This window comes from Urocampus carinirostris, chromosome 3 (genome assembly GCF_059441175.1).
Source record: "Urocampus carinirostris isolate Australia breed hairy pipefish chromosome 3, RoL_Ucar_1.0, whole genome shotgun sequence".
NCBI lineage: Eukaryota > Metazoa > Chordata > Actinopteri > Syngnathiformes > Syngnathidae > Urocampus > Urocampus carinirostris.
The window spans coordinates 29465590-29484817 of record NC_142351.1 but is presented as its reverse complement, the minus strand read 5'-3'; the positions used below and the strand labels follow the sequence as shown (position 1 = coordinate 29484817).

The 19228-nt window shown below is 39.3% G+C and overlaps 1 protein-coding gene across 1 annotated transcript in view; it reads left to right on the top strand.

Moving 5' to 3' along the window:
• The first annotated feature begins 317 nt into the window (after window positions 1–317).
• Window positions 318–19228, top strand: part of cfap221 (cilia and flagella associated protein 221) — a 31300-nt gene continuing 12389 nt past the window's right edge. The window contains exons 1-15 of the mRNA XM_088329935.1: window positions 318–505; window positions 6122–6233; window positions 7595–7749; window positions 7873–7973; window positions 8227–8313; window positions 8721–8816; window positions 8886–8986; window positions 9085–9188; window positions 10874–11033; window positions 12173–12281; window positions 12484–12607; window positions 12710–12797; window positions 16084–16171; window positions 16258–16347; window positions 17410–17505. Coding sequence (XP_088186061.1) covers window positions 7659–7749; window positions 7873–7973; window positions 8227–8313; window positions 8721–8816; window positions 8886–8986; window positions 9085–9188; window positions 10874–11033; window positions 12173–12281; window positions 12484–12607; window positions 12710–12797; window positions 16084–16171; window positions 16258–16347; window positions 17410–17505 — 1335 coding nt within the window. The 5' untranslated portion in view covers window positions 318–505; window positions 6122–6233; window positions 7595–7658. The remainder of the gene's footprint in view (window positions 506–6121; window positions 6234–7594; window positions 7750–7872; window positions 7974–8226; window positions 8314–8720; window positions 8817–8885; window positions 8987–9084; window positions 9189–10873; window positions 11034–12172; window positions 12282–12483; window positions 12608–12709; window positions 12798–16083; window positions 16172–16257; window positions 16348–17409; window positions 17506–19228) is intronic.

Sequence of the window (19228 nt, the reverse complement as noted above, 5' to 3'; positions counted from 1 at the left end):
GAAACACATTCAACTCTCCTAGGCCAGAAAGACACTATATTTGATATTGAACCAAAGGCTCTGTCATTTTTCTTATTTCATGAATTTGATCAAATTGTCAGACCGTGAAATAAAATGGGCTGAATAATTAGTTTTTGTCTAGAGACCAGGATTGGCAGTTCTGTTGAATTTTGATTTCCCCCCCAAAAATCTAAATATTTTGCTTTTGAGTCACAGGATCCCTGACCGCTGTTTCAGGGCGTCCCTGTCGCTCCCTCTCGTGAGTCGGCTTGGGAAGCCGTTTGTTCATGAACGACACGTCACGACGACAGAAGGTCTCCTTGGCAACGGCAGTGTTTGCTGTGTGCCAGAAAAAAATGGTGCCAAACTAGAAACCCTGCCAATATAAAAAAAGAAAAAGTGTGAAATTGAATTCTTCGTCGAAGACAACAAATGTTCGAGTCAAGATGGAACCCTCGTAGATGGTTGTGCCCCCCCTCTCCCTGCGCAACATTCAACGTAAAATGTGAGCAAAGCATGTCAAAATATTTCCTTAACTAAATTGTAACACGTCTGACGTTGTTAGAAAGTGGTGGCAGCGAACAAGTCCAAAACCGACATTTTTCGTATTAAATGCCATTTTATGATTGTTTCAACCAAGTTATGTTTAGACATGTGACTTTCATCTTACCGTGATCAAATGGCAACTTTGGTTGGTACGAGCACAAATACATTGTGGGTTGTTTGCTTAAGTGATTACGTTTTTAATGTAATTTTTACGAACTGTCGTTTAAACGTTTGGGGTCACTGTACCTATTTTTGAAGGAGAATCGTTGATTTTGCGATGAAGATAACATGAAACTAATCAGAAGTAAACCCTCTATATTGCTAACTTGGTAGCTCCACATGTCTGCTCTTTAATGCAATATCTATATATAGTTCCCACAGACCACGTGACCCCATTCGGGGCGGCCATCTTCGATGGCAAAAGAGGTGTTTACATCACTTTACATGCAAATTTCATCCATTGTCCAATACTTTTAAAGAGAAGACAAGGTAAACCATATTATAAAGATACTCACACAAAAACACACAGACATATATGACAAGAAAAATTTCAGTTATTACGGGGTGGACCCATTTGAATTAAGGAAAGAAACAGTCAGCAGAGATTATGCAGATTTGCCTCCAATATAGTACTATCATGTGTACCATTATCTCGTTCTGGCCAAAAGTTTTTCCACATGCTCCACGGGTTTTAGCTTTGTGTGCATATTTGGTGAACTTGTACAAAAAAGTAATAATTCAAACAATAATTTTGCAAGTTCATTAAGGTAATTATTTTAAAAGCCTTTATTTTAGCTTAATTAATAACTTGTAATGCCGTGCTAAAATCTTGATGCCTTCTTGTGGTGTCTTATTAATGGTCAATTGACGAGTTTTTATGCCTTTCAGGTTGCGTAACTTCATGTAATAGTTTGCATCGTTATTTGAGTAAAGACGTGCTTATGTTTAACACGGACAGTTTTATTGACAGCTGTACAGCATCTGTACAGAATATTTTTGTATGCTTTTACTTGTTTAGCTAATGCTACTTGTACAGTGTAAAGTGAGCACAAAAGCATTTTTAACTTTTACTTGGCAACTGGAAAGCACCTGATCTCAACCCGCATATGACGGCAGATCCCCTACACACAACACTAAATATATAACGTATGTCATCAAATTTTAAGATACTTACCTAACACGAAGTGCTCTGAGCAAAATCTTGCGTATTTTGAAGGAGCTTCTTTTCTGTTTATCATTGCTAGCCATAGCTTCCTCCATTGTTCGGGCAAAAAGATTTGTCTTCTCTCACTCGTGGAGTCTTATGACTGGTATTTGGTAAAATCCGAACTTTACCGAACCTGCATCGCTATTCGAACAACCAGTGATCCACAACATTTGGCACAACACCGTTTAGAATCGGTAATCATCCAAACTCTTGTAAGCTTTTAGATCCGCATCAGTGTATGGAGATACTCCATTTACACTCTACTGGTACAGATTGTGTAGACTGAAGTCAGGCAGACTGGATAATTTGTCTAGATATGTGAATATGTCAAGAGGAAGACTGTATGGCCCGTCAGCTAGCATTGCTAATGCTACCCTCAGTTCCTCTAAATAGCACCATTTGTGCTTTCTGACAATGTGAGCCACCTCATCTGACAGCTGCACAATAATCATTTGACCAGTCATTGCAAATTGTGTTGACTAGTTTAGCTGTTTTTGTGTTTGTTGTCTATTGTTTGCTGGCCTCGTCCACAGTTTACTATGGTTTATTACCGTCCGTCATGGTGTCTTCATGTGGTTAGGTCACATGTGTGCAAAGGTTCAATAGGGGTAATTCCAGCAAGCAGCCTTCCTGTGTTCCTAAAATAAAATGTGTTTGCTAATTTCATTAGAAGGCTAATGGATGATTAGAAAACCCTTGTGCAAAAATGTTAGTACAGCTGAAAACAGTATAGCTGGTTCGAGAAGCCATAAAACATATTTTCTTTGAGCCAGTCACGTATTGTTTAAGTATTGTGGTTGTGATGATACTTTCAGAATGGCCAGAAAAAGAGAACTTTTGTATGAAACTCGTTCTAAGAAATGAAAGTTATTCCATCAAAGAAATTGTCAAGAAGTAGAAAGAAGTGAGAGGCACAACCAAGCAAGACACGTAAAATATAGTGTTTAGTTTGAGAAAGGGACAGCTTACAGGTCTTCAACAAGCAGCTTGGTTGAATAGTATCCTCAAAACACAGGAGTCAACAGCTACAGTGAAGAGGCGACTCTGAGATGCTGGCCTTCAATGGCAAATAGGCCTTCACAGCAACCACTACTCACTTTTTTCAATGTTTACCCTTTTTGTTTCCCTTCCTGTTGGTTGTGCCGGTTTTTGTACAACTACAGACAGACTGCGCCCCTGATGGAGCAGTGTACCTTGCGGCGATATACAAACAGCTAATACCAAGACCGGGTGAAAACATATGTTGTCCTGGAGAGGTATGGGCGCCGCCAGGCTGTACTTGCCCAAGTCACACTATAAGAAATGGTGCCCCTACAACATGTGTGGTTAAGGGGAACCAACCAACCGACTATATATATATATATATATATATATATATATATATATACTGGACTGTCTCAGAAAATTAGAATATTGTGATAAAGTTCTTTATTTTCTGTAATGCAATTAAAAAAACAAAAATGTCATACATTCTGCATTCATTACACATCAACTGAACTATTTCAAGCCTTTTATTATTTGAATATTGCTGAATTTGGCTTACAGCTTAAGAAAACTCAAAAATCCTATCTCAAAATATTAGAATATCATGAAAAAGTATACAAGTAGGCTATTCAACTAATCACCTGAATCATCCAATTAACTCGAAACACCTTGCGAGGGTTTCCTGAGCCTTAAAAACACTCAGCTTGGTTCAGTAAACTAAATCACAAGTATAGGGAAGACTGCTGATCTGACTGCTGTCCAGAGGACCATCATTGATACCCTCCATCAGGAGGGTAAGACACAAAAAGAAATTTCTCAAAGAGCAGGCTGTTCACAGAGTGCAGTTTCAAAGCATATCCACAAAAAGTCTGTTGGAAGGGAAAAATGTGGCCGGAAACGCTGCACAACCAAGAGAGATGACCGCAGCCTTAACAAAATTGTGAAGAAGAGCCGCTTCCAGAATTTGGGGGAGCTTCAAAGACAGTGGGCTGAAGCTGGAGTCCAGGTATCAAAAGCCACAGTTCACAGACGTGTCCGGGAAATGGGCTACAATAGCCGTATTCCCATGGTCAAGCCACTTCTGAACTCAAGACAACGGAAGAAGCGTCTGACTTGGGCTATGGAGAAGAAGCACTGGACAGTTGCAGAGTGGTCCAAAGTCCTCTTTTCAGACGAAAGCAAGTTTTGCATTTCATTTGGAAGTCAAGGCGCCAGAGTCTGGAGAAAGGCTGGAGAGGAGCAAAATCCAAGTTGCTTGAAATCCAGTGTGAAGTTCCCACAGTCAGCAATGGTTTGGGGAGCCATGTCAGCTGCTGGTGTTGGTCCGCTGTGTTTCATCAAGTCCAGAGTAAATGCAACTGTGTACCAAGAGATTTTAGAGCACTAAATGCTTCCATCTGCTGAAAAGCTCTATAGAGATGAGGATTTCATTTTCCAGCATGATCTGGCACCTGCCCACAGTGCCAAAACCACCAGTAACTGGTGCACTGACCATGGCATCACTGTCCTTGATTGGCCTGCTAATTCCCCTGACCTGAACCCCATTGAGAATTTGTGGGGTATAGTTAAGAAGAAGATGAAAGACACCAGACCTACAAATGCAAATGAGCTGAAGGCCGCTATCGAAGCATCCTGGGCATCAATTACACCTCAGCAATGCCACAGGCTGATTGCCTCCATGCCACGCCGGATTGATGCAGTAATCCGTGCAAAAGGATTCCCAACCAAGTACTGAGTGCATCAATGGACATTTTCAAATGTTTGATTTAGTTTTGCTGTTATAAAATTATTTTTTTACTTGGTCTGAGGAAGTATTCTAATATTTTGAGATAGGATTTTTGAGTTTTTTTCAGCTGTAAGCCAAAATCAGCAATATTCAAATAATAAAAGGCTTGAAATAGTTCAGTTGATGTGTAATGAATCCAGAATGTATGACATTTTTGTTTTTTTAATTGCATTACAGAAAATAAAGAACTTTATCACAATATTCTAATTTTCTGAGACAGTCCAGTATATATATATATATATATATATATATATATATATATATATATATAGTCGGTTGGTTGGTTCCCCTTAACCACACATGTTGTAGGGGCACCATTTCTTATAGTGTGACTTGGGCAAGTACAGCCTGGCGGCGCCCATACCTCTCCAGGACAACATATGTTTTCACCCGGTCTTGGTATTAGCTGTTTGTATATCGCCGCAAGGTACACTGCTCCATCAGGGGCGCAGTCTGTCTGTAGTTGTACAAAAACCGGCACAACCAACAGGAAGGGAAACAAAAAGGGTAAACATTGAAAAAAGTGAGTAGTGGTTGCTGTGAAGGCCTATTTGCCATTGAAGGCCAGCATCTCAGAGTCGCCTCTTCACTGTAGCTGTTGACTCCTGTGTTTTGAGGATACTATTCAACCAAGCTGCTTGTTGAAGACCTGTAAGCTGTCCCTTTCTCAAACTAAACACTATATTTTACGTGTCTTGCTTGGTTGTGCCTCTCACTTCTTTCTACTTCTTGACAATTTCTTTGATGGAATAACTTTCATTTCTTAGAACGAGTTTCATACAAAAGTTCTCTTTTTCTGGCCATTCTGAAAGTATCATCACAACCACAATACTTAAACAATACGTGACTGGCTTTTTTCAGCTGTAAGCCAAAATCAGCAATATTCAAATAATAAAAGGCTTGAAATAGTTCAGTTGATGTGTAATGAATCCAGAATGTATGACATTTTTGTTTTTTTAATTGCATTACAGAAAATAAAGAACTTTATCACAATATTCTAATTTTCTGAGCAAGTCCAGTATATATATATATATATATATATATATATATATATATATATATATATATATATATATGGGGGCAGCACCTCCTGTGTGGGTTCAAATCCAGCTACTGGACTTACTGTGTGGAGTTTGTATGTTCTCCCCGTGCTTGCGTGGGGGAGAACATACAAGTTTCCTCCGGGCACTCCGGTTTCCTCCCACATTCCAAAGACATGCATTTCAGGTGGATTGGCCGGTTCAAAAATTGTCCCTAGGTGTGAATGAGCGAGCGAGTTGTCTGTCCCTGTGTGCCCTGTGATTGGCTGGCAACCAGTTCAGAGTGTCCCCTGCCCACTGCCCGATGATTGCTGGGATGGGCTCCACCCCCGCAACCCTACTGAGGACAAGCGGTGCAGTTAATGAGATGAGAGATGAGATGAGATATATATATGGGTAAAAAAACAGACAATGGACAAGATTTTTTCATCGAAAACAACATTTTCTGGATGACCCCAAACTTTTAAACTGTAGGTGTACATGTTCCATACTCATGATTTTGAATGTTTACATCCACTTGATTCTTATCTATTTCCCCCCACACATTCAATTAATCAGGTCCGCAGGGATTTGGAGTTTATCCCATGCAGACTACACCCAAGACTGCTCAACAGTCAGTCACTGGACACGCCAAAAACTCACCGAGTGGGAACTGAGTCCAGGCCTTCAGGTAAGTGAACCACGACACCAAGGCTCGGGAACTTTTTTTGACTTAAAGAGCCATGTAAGCAATATATTTGGATTGTTTTTACACTATATTTTTAAAGAAAAAAAAGTCAACAAAACCACCAAACCCACTGTCCAGATAAGAGCCGATTCTTCAGACCATTTCAGTTCACTGTGTTTGAGAATTTGATAAAATCAATAAATTAATAATAATGCCACGGCCTGTGTTCCATATTAACAAATATCCCACTTTAAATTTATCTTCCTGCTGCAGTTACTCAAGATGGTTGAGCCTCATTTTGACCATTAGTTTTGTCATAAATAATGGTTTCAAAACAAGGTGTGAGCAGAGATTTTTTGTAAAAGTGTCACAAAATACTGCAAACGAAAAGTGTTCGGATGTATTTACCTTCAGCTATGTGACGTGGTCACAGCTGTAAGCTTGGGAATCGAGTGGTCATCAGTCGTCCTACATTCCATTTTATGGATGCAAATCATTGATATCTACAAGTATTTGTCTAAAGAGGTCCTCAAGTGCCTCATTTATCATTCTAGATTTTTTCACAACTTGCACAAACTACGCTGGCATACCTGTGAAATTGTAGAAGGTAGACTTCAACCTTGCATGTGTATTCTTATGCATCACATTGACCCAGAGACATGGGAAAACAATCATAATGGAATTCCTTTTTACCAGCCTTAAAGGTAGAAAAGCGCTACAGAGCTCCTGCCGCGAGTGGTAGAAACATGATGTTGCACTCCCGGCCTCAGTGCTTTAAAATAGTGAATTTCGTCTCCAAGCCAGATGTACTTATGAAAAGAGCCATCCCTCATAACTGGTAGAGAGGGGACTGGGTGAGAACGATAGGGGAGTGCGCTATGTGTGCAGAAATCAGCTCACTCAAATGAATTACTCTGGGTGCTTGGCTGGTGTTTTGGGGTCTTTACAGTCTTGTTCTGTCGGTTTTCATATCTCAGCAGTGTACATACAATGTTGAATTAGCTCCCGTTTACAGAATTCTATTGAGACGTACAGCCAAAACGGAGTCTGTTGGCGTACCACCGTGACTGTGAACTGTAGTTTAGACTTTGCCGTGTACTGCATATTCTGGACCAAACCATTCACTTACTGCATGCTTTGGCTTTGCATGTGCCAAACAATATAGAGAAAATTATCATGGCCTGCATTGGCCTTTACTATTATATCTCCAAGCCAGATGTAATAATGTAAAGAGCCATACCTGGTTTGCTAGCCATACTTTCCTGACCGCTAAACTACATCATCAGTAGCCAATTATATGGTGTCGTATAAAATGGCTACCTGTTTTATATTCTAATTGAAGTGCTTTCGTTTGTCATTTACAGTTCTCCAACTTCTTGCTGGTCGTCTGTCTTGCAAAGCTTCCACGAAGCTGTTATTCCCAAGAGGATGGCCATCTCTGCTCCCTTGACGCCAATTCCTCTGAAGCAGTTGGTGGATGAAGGAAGAAGTAGCGTGCCAAACCATCTGCTGGAGTCCAGTGAGGAGCATTACTGCTAATATAATCCACTACTTCTTATATAAATTTATTCCACTATAGGTGCTTTGAAAAAGAAAAGAACCTTCACTTGATTTGTCATTCAAAGTCATGTCCCCTCTTTAGAAATCTATGTCAAAGAGAAGAGCAATGGCCTGATCCAAGTGGATCCTTCTGAACTTCATTTTAGTGGTTTCAAGCTCGAGAAGGACTATGTGAAGAGTGTGGTAAAAATATTATTTATTTAAATTTCTTCTTCTTTTACCCTTTTGCTTTTTTATAATATTCTTTATTAATAACTCTTTTGGAAAAAATAGCTTTTATTACAAAATAGACTCATTTGGGTTGACAAATGAATGAAGACATGATTTTTCATCATATGTTCTTAATGAATGCGGATTTGAGCAATGTAGTGTTTAAAATGATTCTCTGGAGTGCAAATGATGAATTTCAAATGAAATCCTTTTCCCTTCTCTTCAGAAACTCATCAACATCTCATCCAGAGTGCTCAATATTCACATTATCCCCACCCAAAGCAAGCATTTCCGGACAAACTACGCTAAAAAAGTAAGCTTGACCTCAATGTCTTAGAGCACATACTTTATATCAAAGTCAAGGCCTACGGGCCGGATGTGGCCTAAGATAAGGTTTTCTACGGCCTCTGAGATGATCCTGAGACATATTGTATCCTACACCATTGAGTAGTTTTGTATTTTTACGATACATTAATTCTCCTTGAAGAAAGTTTTGTTTTGGTTTCCAAAACGTTCCCTGATGTCCACTGCTTTGGGGTTGCTAGCTATGACTAGGACAATATAAGCAACTAGCATTAGAGGGGTCTTTCTTTTTTAACATTTTATTAGTCCCACCTTCATTTAGTAGTCACATTTTTTAATCCAGCCCTGCGTCCATTTGAATTTGACACCCTTATCTCAACGAGTCACGTATTTCCATTCTGACTGATCTTTTTCAAGTGTCGTCTCATTCCCGGCCTCGCCTACACCGTCAAAGTCAAATTCTGTCCCCACGAATGGACCCGTGTCTCGGACTGCATTCGCGTTCACTGTGAGGTAAGCTTGCAAGCCCTCATTTAGTCCTCTGACCTGTTTTCATTGGATGTGCTATGCGACCATTTTTAGGATGATGAGAACCTTTTAATTCCAGTTCACGCTTACCCCGCTACAGCTCACGTGCATATCCCAGCACGCATTGACCTACCCGCTGCACCACTGGGACAGAGGTGTGTGTGTGTTTTTGTGTGTGAGTATTTTTCATTCTAATGGACGTATTACATTTGAGCAAAAATAATGCAATGTTTTAATATGTGACCTGTCTTAGTGTTAGCCACATCATCCCGTTGAGCTGCAGATCTCCAGCTGATCTGGAGTTTGAAGTGGACCTCATTCAGCCACACGAGGCCTTTTCCATCTACCCACTCACAGGTAGCAATAACATGATAACATTAGTGTAACCGGCCCTGCTGCTTTTTTCCGGCACCGCAGAGTGAAACAACCTTTTTAGATTGCAGCTAATAGCTTTGCAGTTTTCTGCAAAATTCTTGGTTTTCGGTTGTGTTTTTAACTACAGTATTTATTCAATCATAACTTGCACTCGAGTATAATGTGCACTCTAATTTTTGATTACAAATCTGTAAAAAAAAATATTTTCCTTTTTCTCATCTCAAACTTTGCAGTTGGATGCAATGGGAATTGAACCCGGGTCCCCGCAATGAGTGCGCTAAATCCTATCCCTTGATGTATATGGCACGTGAAAAGGCATCCGTAAAAATGGTGTGAAAATGGGATAAAGTCTAATGCATTTTCACCTGTATTCTGTATCACTGGTGTCCCAGTGGTTAAGATTTGGTGCTCTTACCGCTGGAATCCAGGTTTGATCCCCGTCTCAACTAATATTTTGCGATTGTGGTTAGCGATATTTTTTGACCGATTAATCATTGCACATGGGCGGCATGACGGCTGGGTGGTTAGCGCTCAGCCCCACGGTGCGCAGGTCGGGGGTTTAAATCCAGCTACTGCAGCCTCTCTGTGCTTAGTTTGCATGTTCCTCCCATGCCTGTGCTGGTTCCCTACGGGTACTCTGGTCTCCTCTCACATTCCAAACCATGCATGTCAGGTTAAATGGCCGTGTCGACTTGTCCCTTGTTGTGAATGAGCAAGTAAGTTGTTGGTCTCTTTGTGCCCTGCAACTGGTTGGCCACCAGTACAGGGTGTCCCCTACCAGAGACCAACGTTTATCTTTCATATTGAGGGAGTGAGCCTCAACTATTGTCATGCGGCCTGCAAATGGCCCACAAGCTGCAAGTTTTAGACCCCCTTTCTAAGGGGAATCCATATTGTTTGAGGAGGTATTATTTATAGAATGATTTAGATGATGGTCATAAAAGTGTCCCTAATTTATATTATTCAAAACATTATATACAATAAGAATTGTTTTGATAAATATGCTAAAGTAAACTAATATATCAGGAGTTTTAGAGTGTTAAACGTTAAAAGGTGTGCCAGCGGTATAATTGCAGGCCTGAAATGCCACTTTTTTGGGTGGGGTTTTATTTAACTTGTTTTTATAATAATAATAATAATTTCCTTTGTATTGTCATTCTTTGTAACAATGTACACAGAATGAATATATTTTGCCTGCGAGATAACAGTTATTAGAGGTAGACACTTAAAAACTTCTGCTCCAGCCTACTCCCATTGGGCTTCTGTTTATTTGTGTATTGTATTATTGTATTGTACATCTTATTGAGTACAAATACTTTGTTTTTGTTAATAATTGCGTTGTTCCCAAAACAAAATCCACAAAAAAGAAGCCACACACAATCATAGTCAAGGAAGGTACACTTAGTCAAGTCAAGTCAAATTTATTTATATAGCCCTTAATCACAAAAATGTCTCAAAGGACTGCACAGGATTACAATGACACAATTACCTTAGTAGTTTCCAAGCATAAATTGCGTCGTTTAAGTTGCATGATTGGGAAGCAGTGTTATAGCATGATGTTATTTTGCTTTGGTCACTAGTCGTCCTCTGTAAGTATTTGAGTAATTGTATTCTATGATCTCATCATCATCTTCTTCAATATGTTTGACCTTTTCTTTGTTTTTCAGGTGTGATCCCATCCAATGGCAAATCAAAAATCACAATTACCTTCAGACCCTTCCGATATGAGACCTGTCAGGTTACCGTTCGGGTGCTTGTTTCACAATTCAACACCAAATCTTACCTATGTACAGTCACTGGAAGTTCTACCCCTCTTCTTGCATTCAGGTATTTGCAGAATGAGTTACAGTGTTTCATTCTGGCAGTTGTATTTTAATATAGGCCTTCAGTAGATAAAACAGTTACTGTAGCTACAGCTGCAAAACCCAAGCATCAATAATAACCCCTGAAATTGCAATATTATTTAGAAATCCAGCCACATTTAACTCACCAAAAATCATTTTTATTTGAGCACAAAATCCTTCCTCCTTTCTTTCCTGAAGATCATTTCAGTTACTCTGTCGTACAGATTCTGTGCTTTTCAGTTCCATCAAAAAGCTATTTTCTATCACCATTAGAGCTAATGATGAAAGTCGAGCCTGATTGGATAAACCAACAGCTTTATTGACACTTATTTTATGCCTCGAGGCCTGCAGAACTGATTGCGAAGGCCTCAGGATAGATTTTTGACCCTGGCAACAAGTATTTGCTGAAATGTGATCGGTTCAAGTCAAATTTATTTATATAGCCCTTAATCACAAAAATGTCTCAAAGGACTGCACAGGATTACAATGACACAATTACCTGATCTTAAATCAACATGCGGGCAAGGAACAACTCAAAATCTCAGCGTGAGGAAAAAGAGAAACCTTGAGAAGGGACCTCACAAGTCGTATCCCCCTTCCAGGATGACCAGGCTGAATAACATTTAGCATTACAGTACACAAACATGGTAAACACTAGGTAACATGTTGAACATTTGTCCGGAAAGTGCATGACAGCAGTGACGCCCCCAGCCTGTAAACTAGTCCAGAATGTCTATGACGGCCACGACGCAGCTTCCCATCTCTGCCAGCTGGTCCATGCAGGCGTTCACATGCTTCAGGTCAAACGCTGGTCCGCTGACTCATCTCACATCGTCCTTCTCTTTCGTATCACCACCAGGCAGGCAGTCGGAAAAAGACAGGTTAAATGCTTAAATGTTAAAGCACACATCTGGAAGAAGCTCAATCAGGGGAAAGGCAATGAAAGAAAGCCGACAGACAACTTAGAATTACTTAAGTATTTACGGATAAAATATAATTAACAACCAATGAACCTATATTTTTAAGGTATATATATTTATGTATATATAATGTGTACATCAACATTTTAGAAGATGTTCAGCTGTTGATATTATTAAGGTTGATCTTACCTACGTCATATAGGGAGCTTGATCTTGAAGATTCACTTGCCAAAACGAGAGGGACTTTACCAGCAATCCAAGAACAAAGCACAATCAAACAAAAGTTTGCCAAGGATGTCGTCAAACCCAAGGTACTGCATGAGAAGATTTTCATCTGTTCGGGGACTTTCTATGCATAGTGATTTAGAGGAGTAATAGCCAAGCTAAGGATTTATGCATTTTACAACACACGACCATAACGTCTAAGGAGCAAATGTAATTTCCACTCCGTTGCTCGACACACATTTATCCTCACTTCATGCTGCTGGTGCTACTACTTGACGTATCTTGCAGGGTGCCTTAGTAGGCCCAATTGCGTGCAAGCCAAAGCCACTTGTGGATGCTTCCACCCACGCTGGGGTGGCAAAGATGTTGCAAAAGGACAGCAGCAAACTTGGTGTAGAAAACCAGAGTGAGGGTAGGTGAATCCCACCTACATTAACTAATCCCGCTGCTGTGTGGAATGTTGGATTCATTGTCTGCCTAAAGCCTTTTATGTCCTTGTTAAATTTCTTTTTAGGTTTGCAGAACAGACAGAAGAAAGAGGCTCTTTTCCTAAAAAGAGTTCAACAAAATGTCAAAGAAGAGCAAATCAACCGCCTTAAATTGTAAGTTGAATCATAACCCTTTTGTTTTCATTTATCTGTTGTCAAGGAGTAAGAAGGATACACCCTGGACTGGTTGAGACAATCATTCACTCACCTATTCATGACTAGAAACAATTTTGACTTGCCAATTAACCTATAGGCATTTCGCATTGTGGGAGGAAATCTGAGTGTCCTAAGAAAACCTTGCGTATTGGGAGAACATGCAAATGGCACAAAAGGAGGTTTGGTAGTTGGAATTGAACCGATAATCCTGAACTGTGAGGCAGATATGCTTTCTAATCAGCTTTCATTCCTTCTTTGTATACATTTCAGCGGAATAAGTACTAGTTTCAATTCCAACTACCAACCTTCGTGTGACGTTTGCCCACCCTCGCTGTGTCCAGTGAATTTTCACTAGGCATTGCGGTTTTCTTCCACGCTCCACAACAAATGCCTAGAGGGTGAAATGAAATTAAATGATCTGCATTTATATAGCACTTTTCAAGTCAATGACTTCCCAAAGCGCTTTACGGTGTGCTTCACATTTCCCAATAGCGGCCTTGTATTGCAGCCATGTAAGACACTAACCTGCTTATCGGGGGTATTAGGGGTTCAGTATCTTACCCAAGGAAACTTCGACATGTAACACGGACAAGCCGGGATTCGAACTAGGATCCCTTGATCCCAAGATGAGCGCTCTACCTCCTGAGCTACTGCCGCCACCAAGGGTCTATTCATAAGTTTGTCACTCTGAATGCCTGCACGTGTGAATGGGTGTCTTATTTGTGCCTTGCAACTGGGTGGAAACCAGTCCATGGTGGCCTCTTTTCTGATTTCTGTGTTTTTTTGCATATTTATCACTCACCAAGGTTTCAGATCATCAAACCAATTTTTTTATCACCCAGAGACAACCCAGAGAAATACAAAATGGACTTTTGAAATGTTGATTCCATTTATCAAGGCACAAAAAAATCAAAATCTATCCGGCCCTACTTAAAAAAAAGTATTTGCTCCCCTGGTTAAATCACAAAGTAACTGAGACTAATCACAATTTTGGAAAAACTGAATCCAAATCCACAAGCCACACCCAGAATTGATTGCCACCATCTGTGTTGAATCAAGAAATCACTTAAACTGAATTTCTTAAGACACATTGAAGTATGCCAAAAAAACCTCAAAACACTAATGTCATGCCACGATCCAAATAAATTGCAAAATAATTACAAAAAAAGTGATTGAAAAATATCAGTCTGGGAAAGGTCACAAAGCCTTTTTTTGTGACTGTTGGGTTCCAGCAAACCAGTATCAGAGCCATTATCCACAAATGTAGAAAACTGTGAACAGTAGCAAACCTTCCCAGGAGTGATAGGCCAACTAAGATAACTCCAAGAGTGCGACGACGGCTCATCCAGGTGGTTATAAAAGAACCTTGAAAAAGATCCAAGGAACTGCAGACCTCGCTGACCTCAGTCAAGGTCAGTGTTCATGGCTCCACTACAAGAAAGACACTTGCCAAAAATGGGTTTCATGGGAGAGTTCCCAGGCAAAATCACTTCTGTCACAAAAGAACACAGAGTTATCTTACATTTGCCAAAAAGCGTTTCAATTATCCTCAAGACTTTTGGAAAAACATTCTGTGGTCTGATGACTCAAAAATAGAACTAGGGTGTGCAGCCCATGACATCTAGCATAAAAATGGTGCAGCATTTGACAAAAAGAACATGATGCCAATAGTAAAGCATGGTGGTGGCAGTGTGACAGTCTAGGGTTGTTTTTTTCCCATGACCAGGACAACTTGCTATGATTGACGAAATAATGAATTCTGGTGTTAACCAAAAGATCCTAAAGGAGAACGTCTGGAACATCAGTTCAAGACCTAAACTCAAGCGGTCTTGGATCATGCAGCAGGCCAATGATTCAAACCACACCAGCAAGTGCACCTCTGAATGGCTAAAAAAGAAAACAAAATGAAGGTTCTGGAGTGGCAAAGGCAAAGTCTGGGTTTTAATCTAATTGTGTGGCTTTGATTTGACCTTAAACGGACAGTTATTGCTGGACAACTCCAATTATGGCAGATTCGAAACAATGTTGCAAAGAAGAGTGGGTAAAATCAATCCACAGCGTTGTAAAAGACTTATTACCAATCAGTCTATATGTTAAAGATGTTTTTTGTGCCTTAGTAAAGGGAATATACATTTTTAATTTCATTGGGTTCAATATCTAAACTGGTTTTGATGATCTGAAATATTTGTAAGTGATGAACATACAAAAAAACACAGAAATCAGGAGAGAGTTAAAAATTGGCTGTTCTGCTTTAGGTGCAAGAGCAGAGATTTGAGTTTTGTATTTAGCAATTCCAGTGTAATAGCAATCTCAGCTATTATACCATAGTAAAAAGAATTTGGGAATTCTTTAACTTTCCAGAAGAGAACCAAATCCAGCAGCAGCTTGAAGGAGTCATGCAGAATAAATGTGTAACCATCACAGCTCCTTCCCCTCACGCCTTTGAGCTAGCTTGAATAAACCTCTTTCTCTTTCCCTCTCACACTCAGTCACGGAGAAATCAATTGAATAAATAACAATACCTGATCTCCTTTAATGTAAATAAACAAACATACACATTGGCTAAACATTGTACACCACTCATGTTTGGATTTATTTGATGTTATAGTTGCAGTACTTTTAAGTTTTTATTACGAGTTTATCCTGGAGTGCAATGTCATTGCAAACAATGTTCAGTATGTTGTTACCTCTTCCGAAGTCTTACAAGAAAGGACAGTTCTCACACTTGCTACGAAATTATTTTTGAATGAGTTCATAAATGTTATAATGATGTAAGATATAATGATTTGCTTGTATGATTGATGAAAGAAGCTTCCTATGTTATTTTGGGGACGGTCTCTTTTATGCTTTTGGCTTCAACCTGTCATCCCTATTTGTTTTGCAGGTGATTTGTTCATTTAGTGATGCAATGTTTGTTGTAACATGATTGAAAAGAAAAAAAAACAACAAGAATAAATGAAAAAGAAAATAATAAGGATTTTTTTCACTTCCTTTTGAACATCTGTTATATACGGGGGGAAAACCATAGTTGGCCTAGCGACATGGCAAGGTACGGTATTGTAATAAAGAGGCAAACAATTTTTCGTTGTAGTTGGACAGCTATGCCTTGTTTTTCTTTCTGCGCCTCTCTTTAATGGTCTAATATATTACATGTCTTATCTTATTCCATTTTTATGTCCTGTTTGTGCAATAACCTGTTGTCCCAATACATATTTACATGTCATGAATGGAATATCTCTTCTAGGCAAGTCCATCTAGGTAAAGATCCAGTGTCGGGGTCAACCAGGAGCCAGGTTCTTGAGGACCGACTGGTTGCATTACAACAGTACAAGGTATGGTGAGCTCATTTCACCTCATATTCCCAAAAGTTTCACCAAAGACTCTGAGTTGGACAAAACATTAATGCGACTATTTGTAGGTCAGGAAGGGAGATGTAAAGCAGGAGAAAGATTTTACCAGTGGACCACCCAAACTCTACTCCATACGACTAGTTTGCGACGCAGGGCAGGTAAACGTCTCTAATAAGCCTGAAGAAAGAAGTAATGTCTGTGGAATTGACTTTTAAACACTTTATGTCACTGTACTGTGAAACACATGGCAAAAGGAGGAATACATACTATGGAAAGTCAAATTGACCAAAATGCACTATATTACTTCTCGATCTCTTTGCCCAGCTTTTCCTGAGGTTTTTTTTCTGGGTGGGTACTCGTAGCAGCTCCCTCTAGGCGAGCTTCATGTTATTTAAAATAAATACAAATTTCTCAACCGACAGGTATTTTAAAAAACGAGATTATGTGTTAGTATTTCATGCATTTTGCTTACCTGTCAACTTATGTTTTCCTTGTATTTTATAACTTGTTTGAGCATTTCCAATTGGTAACGCTTTACAACAATTTCTGTTCGGGGAATTAAAAAATAAAAACTCGTTTTAGTTACACTTATCTTGTCTTGCCCATTTCTGCTTTACTCCAGATTGTCTCGGTCACTTGGTTGAAGACGTCATTGTCATTATAGATTGCTAAGATTGTCTGAGTTCTCGAAGTAAATGGGTGCCGCATTGTGTTTGCAATTTGCCTTATTAAGCGATAATATACCTTACAATCAATAAAAGAGGAGTACTTGGCTGTGGTTGACAGGTATGTTATCAATCAAATAAATGTTGTTCATTTAGTGAATGAAAGTGTTTTTTTTCTACCACTAGGAGGCACTAGATAAAACACAAGGTCGCTTTGAATTATTTCTCAAATTTTACTTTTACGTGCACAACACAGGCTCTTAACTAAATTTGTATACCCACATACATTTTATTCACCAATATCTTTTTCTAATTTGTTTTCCTATTCTGCAAGTAAATATAAAAATATGTGTGGTTCCAATGTGACAGTTGCACCGCACCACTTGATAGGCAACTGCGCCCGCTCGTGTAGACCGTACTGACCTAAATTTAAATGCACAGTCTCAAACGCCAGCTTCACGTTCTGTGTGACTTAACAGTCTCAATAAAACTCAAGATTTAATGGTTCACCATTTAAACATTTGACCTAAAGTGTATCTTTGGATCCTCCTCTAGGTCCCCAAAGGAGCCCCATCATTCCAATTTCATCCCAGTTTTCAGTGGGCGCTGAAACAGAGGGCCCTAAAACTCTTCCAGCAGGCAGCGCGCAGGGTATGCACACACATACACTCACACACGCATTTACAATACACCTACTGACTTTACGCATGCATTTTTAACACACAGCGATGCCTTTAAACTCTTTAAAACAGGTATGTCAAACTCAGTTTGGCTCTGGGGCCGGATCTAAACATTCAGTTCTTAGAATCAGTTCGCCAGATCAGAAAAAGAATGTCAACTACAACTTTTTGGCTTTGTTTTTCAGTATATAATGCGTTATCGTTCAGCCTATATGTGTAACCTATCCTACGTATTATAATCATGGATAACAAATGATCTTTTCTAAATACAACACATTTATTCACAAACAATTGGGAAAAAACATGTTTTATGTTTGGCACTGAATGTGTTAATTCAGGGGTCAGGAACGTATGGCTCTTTACATGAGTACATCTGGCTTGGAGATTAAATGAGGGCTAAGCTAACCTTCTCTCTAGCTTTTTGTTGAAAGTGTATGCAAAGCCAAAATGGCGCTTTAAACACTTGATCCAGAATATATAGGGCATAGTTCAAACTGTAGTTTACGTCACTGTGTTACACGAACAGACACTGTTTTGGCTGTTTTTATAAAATCCTGTATGTGGAAACTCATTTAAAAAACCATCTTCACTGTTGAAAACCACAGAAAAAACTGCAAACACCTAAAAATACCAGCCAAGCACCCAGAGGAATTTGATAGGGTTAGTGGTAGAAACGGGCGGAGATCTGCACACACAGTGCATTCCCTTCTCTCTTTTGCCCAGCTCCCTCCCCACCAAAGGGAAATACGTCTTTAACTTTCTTGCTTGCAGTACTTTGTGACATTTTTACGACAGAACTCTGCTTGCACCTTGTTTTGAAACCATTATTTAAGAAAAAAAATGTCGGTCAAAATGAGCCTCAACAATCTTAAGTAACTGAGGGAGGGTGACAAATTTTAAGTGGTTTATATGTTGATATGGGACACTGGGCTCTGGCATTATTATAATTTCTTAGATGTAATCAATTCATCAAACACCACACTGTGAAATAAAATCTGCTACAGAACTTGCTTTTTTCTGTAGAGCAGGTTTGTGGGTTTAGTTGAATCTTGTCTTAAAATGGGGTGTGGCTTTCTCAAAAACCCCAAAGATTTAAAATATTTTGCTTTCATGGCTCCTTCTGTTTACAGTTGAATGAATGCAGTTTTACACCTGAACCAACTCACCACACTATTCAAACTCAACACTGCCCTCTTGCGACTGGAGAGTATTTGCTTCGCATTTATTTTAAAAAAATATCATAACTTTTGATAGAAATAACCAAGAAATTCCATTCTTTTTTGACATACTTAGAAATTTACAGTGCTTTGAAAAAGTATTTGCCCCCTTCCGGATTTCTGTGATTTTGCATATTTATAACTCACAAAGGTTCAGATCATCAAGCCAATTTTAATATCACACAGAGACAACCCAAGGAAATACAAAATGCAGTTTTGAAATGTTGATGCCATTTATTAAGGCACTAAAAAATTAAAATCTATCTGGCCCTATGTAATAAACTAATTACCCCTGAACCTAATAATGGTAATGATACTTTTATAATGCTGTGGAGAAATTTTGGCCTACTTTTCTTTGCAAAATTGTTTTAAATCTGCTACGTTGGAAGGTTTTCTAGCATGAACTGCCCATTTAAGGTGGCAAGGGGGAAGGGCGAATACTTTTCCATGCCACTGTAAGTTATCGAAGCAGTCTGG